Below are 6,981 nucleotides of genomic sequence, written 5' to 3'. Positions count from 1 at the left end.
ATAAATATATATTTAAATTTTTAAAATACAAGAAACTAAAAATAGTGAATGTAAATATAAAAACTTATTAACATTTTTTTTATCTTATATATATATATATATATATATAATTTACATGTAAATAGTATAATATAAAATTTATTATCGTACATATATGAAACAACAAACCAATAAAAACCTATTTCTTTCTTGACAGTTTAAAATGTGAATTGCAATGACTATCTTTATTTTAGATAACTGAAATTGCATTTACAATAAATGAATGTCTTTAAATATAAAAAAATATTTTTTAAATATATAGTGAAAAATTTAATTAATAGTATAAACTATTTTTTAACTACTATTTTTAGAAAAAAAATATTCGTCTGAGATGATTAATAGAGAACATTTAAACTAATTACATAAATAATGTATGAAACTATACAAGAAACACTAATATTTTTCTTTGGGTTTCATAATATAGGATGATAAAACTTAATGTATCTTGCGCAAGGTGCGTACCCTAGCAGGAAGTGGTTTACAATAGAAGACAAAAGTAATCTGTTATCTTCTTCCTCTTCTTCCCATTCCCATTGCCGGAACCTAAAGAAGAACACGTTCCGTTTCTCTTCTGCTTTTCCAATCTTCCACCTACCATGCTATTCAATTAGGGTTAGGACGTAGGGCGTTCTTATTTCTTCGCTCTGTTAATTACAAAGAAGGCCAACATGGTTGTGCTTTCGCTCTCAGCTCCCAACCTCTCCACCGCTTTTCTCGCGAAGAAATTGTACCTCTTCCTCTCTATCTTTTCCTTTTCGTTTTGATTGATTACCTTCTGTTTTAAGATTAATAGGGCTTTTATTTATTTTGATGGTTTCGGATTCATCAATCACTGGTCGTACATAAATCGTGAATTTGGGTTTCTTCAGGTATCTCCGAGAACACGCGAAGAAGCTTACGGCCTTTCGCACTAGATGCGCGGTGGACACGCCCTATGGAGGTATAACCTAAAACCCGTCAAATTTATTTATTTAATTGCACAAGAAATCTTCCAACCCTATCAATTAATATTATATAAAAAAAATGTCCTCTTAAGATAGTCACATGAGGCGGTGAAGTGCTTTGTTGTTAAGGTTTCGCCACTGTGCATGGTAATGTGTACTTGTTTATTTACTTGCTTGTTTGGGCTTTAATTCAGTTGTGTCCAACCTTGATTTTTTAGTCCTTGCTGAGGCTTGTGATTTTTTAGCTCAAGATTGGTTCCCTTTTGTGTATAAGTTGAAGGAAAATGCAAGGTGGGCTTTGTTTCGCTTTAGTTGGGACATGGGAATTTAGATGAATTGTATTCCTATTTAAAGGACCCCCAATAATAAATCACCTTTTGCCCTTACCCTCCGCTTCAGATTTTCCCTTTTAATATATTAACTATTTAAATATATGGAATGTTCAGCAATGTTACCTGAACTATTTAGATGTATCATTACCTTTGTTTCTGACTAAAATTGTGTTGAGAGTTAATGAAAGTTACGAGTATCATTGCTACTTAATCTTGCAAAAGTCCAAGTAAGCTATACAGCTCTTATAGAAACAATCACTGAAAACTTAATCTCTAAAGGTTGAGGTGAGACCCAACAGACATGAGTTAAAAAAAGTTTCCCAAGATTGAGGTTGTTCTGTTGATCGACCAAAAGAATAAACACTGCAGTTGCATTGTGAATGAGTTTTTGTGGGATCTAACCTGTCACTCTGTTGAAGAGTTGCTTGGTCTTGTTTAGATGAAGTGAGACATATAGGTATGAGTCTCCAGTGAGACTTATTTAATTGGCACCATTATATTCCTGTCTTGAGAGATATCTTTTGTACCTAGTAACAAACTTTTATATCATCGGCTATTGCCCAGCTGAAGTTTAACTGACTTAGATCATGATTCATATTAATTTGTAAAGTCTGCATTTATGCTCTTAGTTGCATTTCTCTGTCTATCATTTTCCACCTTTTGAGTTAACTATTAATGTGTATTTATATATCATTCTTATATGCAGGTAATGTCCAGAAATTCCCTCGAATCAATGTTTGGGATCCTTACCGTCGTCTTGGTATTAGCCCTGATGCTTCTGAAGAAGAAATTTGGGGATCAAGAAATTTTCTGTTGCAACAATATGCTGGGCATGAGAGGAGTGAAGAATCAATTGAAGCGGCTTTTGAAAAATTATTGATGGCCAGTTTCGTACAGAGGAGGAAAACGAAAATTAATTTGAAAAGCAAGTTAAAAAAGAAAGTAGAAGAGTCTCCACCATGGGTGAAGAACTTGCTAAACTTTGTTGAACTTCCACCGCCTGAAATCATCCTCAGAAGATTGTTTCTCTTTGCCTTCATGGGTGGCTGGAGTATTATGAATTCGGCTGAAACTGGACCTGCTTTTCAGGTTTGCTTTGAATTGCATTTTTTCTCTTTCCTCTTCTGTTTGGTGTATACCTAAATGCATATTTTTAGAATAAAACTATTTTTCAGAAAGAAAAACTTCATAGATTTCATTTTCTATAAATATTTGGAGAGTGAGGCCCATAGATTTCAAAAAAGAAAACCGAATTATATATTCATTTAGTCCTTACCTTCCCAAGCCATGTAGCATATGTGTATCAGTCCTTATCCAAACTTCGGGAAGTGAAGTCAACTACCAATCTCTAGATTGTAGCCTCGCTTCAAAGGCTATACTTGAGCTGTTCCTGACTATTACTTACGGTTCCATAGAAATTTCCAATCATTGTGACTATCGGATTTTCAGGTTACCGTGTTCTGTACTTTAACCATCAACCATGATTTTAATCAAATTTTCGCCTTGGCCATTCCCACTTTTAAGGTTTTCAGTATTTTAATAAAATGTTAATATTGTCTGTTTTTCCAAGAGCATCTCCCATGTTAGGGACTTATAGGGAAGGAAACTTTCATAGGATCATGCTGATGTTACATGGTCAGAGTCTTAAAGTTAAGACATGGGTAATATTAAATATTACCTTTGTCAATGCATGTCTACTTATCCTTTAAGGTGATTGTGTGTTCTAGAAGCTACATTTTATCTGAATTTCATGCAATATTGGAGTTACATGTCACCATCGGGGGACATTATTAAAGAATTTGAATTAGATATCATTGCTCTGTCTCTCCCTCCCTCTCCTCTTCCCGCTTGCCCCGTGGCATGAATACTTGCTTGTTGACAGAACTATCGTATTGCTGCTACAGGTGGCGATCTCTTTGGCTGCTTGCATATATTTTCTTAACGAAAAGACAAAGAGCTTGGGTAGAGCATTCATTATTGGGTAAGTGACTAGAGCATCCAACTTATATTTTCCCTCTGATTTTTTTCCTATTTGCCATGACCGTCTACATTGTTTTGTTTTTGCACTATGATAGATTTGGAGCTCTTGTGGGTGGATGGGTGTCTGGTTCAGTGCTGGTACCCAATATTCCATCTGTGTTGCTGCGCCCAACTTGGACACTTGAACTCCTAACGTCATTGGTAGTTTATACATTCTTGTTCGTTGCTTGTACTTTTCTCAAGTGAAGTAGAGCATCAATTCTTTCAACGTTTTATTAGGAGATGAATTTATTAGGCGATCAAGCTGCACTTTTGTTTTAGCGAGCTAAAATGTTTACTGTCTTATACTTTGTCAAAACAACTGTGTGAATTGGGAATGGTCAGCGTAATTATTTCAAAATAACCTCATCTTAGGCATTATTTTTTTATCTATCACATATTTCAGTTGTTTAATAAATATTGAAATTGTACTGATTATTTCCTTTTTAAGTATCACGAGGTGCAACGTGAAAAACTCTATTCTTAGCAGGGTGAAAATTCTATCCCGTCTTCAAATTTTCACAATATTTTTATAATTATTGTTTTAAAATTTACACACAAAAAATGGTTGTTTTATTAATATTAAAAACTTTTACTATTAATGTCTGTTGACAATTGAACTAAAAAATTAATAACGTAATAAATAATTTTAATTGTCACTGTTAGTACAATTGCTATTATTGAATTGTCAATAAATTTTGCACACAAATATGTAGTTGAAGTACAAAACTATTTATGCTGTCAATTTATCAATAGTTAGACCAAAGATATTGTAAATACCACGAGTCTACGACTCTTTACGTGATAAAACATCTGTCCCGGATCAAAATTTCCAGAAGCCTGTGATAGGGTCAGATTTGACGAGGTGCAGGAAGAAACAACATAGCTCTTTTCTGGACAGCCCATCTTTGGATTTTACTTACAATTTTAAAAAAAAAAAATAACACTTACTCTCCTTATCTTAGTAAAACTATTGAAACGTTGTGTCCAAATTTTTTTTCTTTTTTCCATAACAAAAAAGAATGCATATATTACTACTACTATTATTATTATTATTATAAAAATAAATATAAATAATTTTTGTAATTGTATTGTAGATAGCTTTTATTTATTTTTCAAGTAACTTCTTTATTATAAATACTTATTTTAATTTAAAGTTAATTAAATTTAAAAAAGTCTCAGAAAAAATATACTTACTAAGTAAAATTAATAAGATAATTATTTTAGTTTTAAAAAAATATACTTAAAAAGTAAAATCGAAAAAAAAAACAATTGTACATAAGAAAGAAATCCTCTCTTCGTATAATAGTAGATAATCTTCTGCTAAAATACCAATTTATAAAATAAAAAATTATTAATTATTAAAATAGTCACTATTATTAATAAAATGTTATGATTAATTAAAAACAATTTTTTTTTATAAAAAAATCTTAATAACTAACGTTTAATAACTACATTTTTTTGGAACTAAAATATTGATATCTAAATTTTATACACTAATTAATAACCGTGATTTAGTACACATTTTATTATTGATTTTATCCTTTAAATTTTGTATTTATCTCTTTTAAATTTAATAATATTTTTGACACATGCCCTCTACTAAAATCATAAAACTTCGATGTAGACATAAATGATTAAAATTAATAAGAAACTGGAGAACATGACTGAGGAGTTATATTAGGAACATCTGAAGGCTAACATCATCAAGTGTTGATGATTGAAACCCGAACAAATAGTTAAAGAAATTAACACAATACAAATTTGACAGATCTAAACGCTAAAATGCCACGAATAACAAAAGGATTAAAGAAATCGAATAACAATATCCAGCATTACGAAACCACAAAACCATACATAAAATACACACAAACTGAAATCTAAACAATGTACTTAACATAATAACTTAACTAAAAAATTAACCTAGATATTGAGGACACGTTCTAGTTCTCCATATGATGCACGCAAGAACAGTAGAGGAATCAAGGAGATGGTGTTTTGGGGTGGTTGCACTGTGAATCGAATCTGTTGTTCTTGATGGCGTAGCAGCCCAAGGCATATATGGCAGTGACGACCAAAAGCACGCATGCGTTGAACACAGTGAGACGTCTCCATTGGTTCCTTATGTTTGCCAAAACTCCTCCCTTGCACGAATTGCAATCGTAGCACAGTTTGTCTTCTCTGTTGTTCCAAGTGTTGCAGTCAGAATTATTCACTGCTGGACCCTTCTTTGGCTCTTCCCAGAACGTACCATTCTTCATTATGAACCCACAATACGCTGGTGGTTTACAACAACCAGACTGAAAAAAAAAATACAAAAAAGTTATAACGTAATTCAATCACTGTACGTGATTCAAATGCATTTGCATGTCACAACCGTAGCCATAATAACGTGATTTAATCACCGCGATCATGTTTTATTTCTTAATAATTAATGAAGTTGACAAGAGATTAGAAGAAGAAAGAAGAGATGTAAAACCTGCGTGGTGGAGAGGTGTTTGAAAATGAGGGAGTCGTTGTTGCGGCCACCGTTGATGGCGAGGTTCTGGCACACGTGCGCGTCAATCAAGCAACTCTTCACCTCATCCCAGTTCTTGTTGTTGACGACGTAGCGTTGCAGCCAGTGCGAGAAATCGGCCACCCTGTACTCGCCGTAGCCCTTGCCGGAAACATGCTGCCCCACCTTCCTGTTCGTCACGAATAGCGTGAAGACGGTGAAGAAGGCGAGGCCCACGATGAGCGCGAACGTGACGAAGAGGTAGGCGTAGAGCGCCGTGTTGACGCGGCACAGTGACCCCACGATTCCCAAGGCGGAGACGAGAACCACGAAGATGCCGCCGACTAGAAGCGGCACCTGCAGGACCTTCTGGCAGTCGGAGCCGCCGCGGATGTGGATGTAGGCGGAGGAGGCCACGGCGGCCACGCCCAGGAGCAAGGACAGGATGTTGAGCGCGCCGACAACGGTGTTGCTTATGCGGAACATGTTAGCAAAGTACGAGGAAGTTAGCCAAAGGTTGAAGAATGAAGGTTGATGGAATAGTAACTGTTTTAAAAGCGGAAACAAAAGCAGTTTTTAATGTAACTGTGGGAGGGATGCGAGTGTAATTAACGGATATCCGATCTGTCATTGTCTGGTGTTCCACGTGGTGGATTGTGGATACGCCACATCACCTGTATCAGTTCTAATTTATGACGGTTTCACCTAATAATTTGTTTTTCACCTTGTATCACATTTAAAAAATAATAATAATGAAAATAAATTCCTACGATGATTGAAAAAAAAAATCATATTCTACTTACTACAATTACGTTTAAAAAGTTTAGGATGTTTAATTTTTGTCATAAACGTTAAACTTTTAAGATGAATTTTTATTACTAATAAAAATTATAATACAATGTTTAAATAAAATTACACATTAAAAAATGTAATTAATAATAATTTAAATTTATATATTAAATTTTTATTTTTAACCATCACATTGAATTGTTATATTATAAAAAATGAAAAGTCGTTATAGAACTACGATGGAAAATTTTATTTCTGAGATCGAATTAAAAAATAAAAGTAATTATATAAAGAATTATTAAAATTGCATTCTACGCAAAAAAAAGTAATAATATTAAAAAAGTAATTAAATGTGTGTTTT

General features: G+C 33.4%; 2 protein-coding genes across 2 annotated transcripts; one reads left to right on the top strand and one right to left on the bottom strand.

Moving 5' to 3' along the window:
• The first annotated feature begins 482 nt into the window (after nucleotides 1-482).
• Nucleotides 483-3,727, top strand: LOC114175763 (protein CHAPERONE-LIKE PROTEIN OF POR1, chloroplastic). Its single transcript, XM_028060556.1, has 5 exons — nucleotides 483-766; nucleotides 909-979; nucleotides 2,022-2,404; nucleotides 3,220-3,296; nucleotides 3,391-3,727. Exons 1-5 carry the CDS (start codon nucleotides 708-710, stop codon nucleotides 3,539-3,541), a joined length of 741 nt encoding a protein of 246 aa, XP_027916357.1. The 5' UTR covers nucleotides 483-707; the 3' UTR covers nucleotides 3,542-3,727.
• A 1,560-nt stretch (nucleotides 3,728-5,287) lies between these two features.
• On the bottom strand, nucleotides 5,288-6,389 carry LOC114175929 (tetraspanin-11-like). The gene is made up of 2 exons (XM_028060781.1): nucleotides 5,814-6,389; nucleotides 5,288-5,634 (listed from the first exon to the last, which is right to left on the bottom strand). Exons 1-2 carry the CDS (start codon nucleotides 6,315-6,317, stop codon nucleotides 5,317-5,319), a joined length of 822 nt encoding a protein of 273 aa, XP_027916582.1. The 5' UTR covers nucleotides 6,318-6,389; the 3' UTR covers nucleotides 5,288-5,316.
• Nucleotides 6,390-6,981: the final 592 nt, after the last annotated feature.

The sequence above is a fragment of the Vigna unguiculata genome, chromosome 3 (assembly GCF_004118075.2).
Source record: "Vigna unguiculata cultivar IT97K-499-35 chromosome 3, ASM411807v1, whole genome shotgun sequence".
Taxonomy (NCBI): Eukaryota; Viridiplantae; Streptophyta; class Magnoliopsida; order Fabales; family Fabaceae; genus Vigna; species Vigna unguiculata.
Note: the sequence above shows the minus strand (reverse complement) of the source record. Positions and strands in the feature narration are given on the sequence as shown.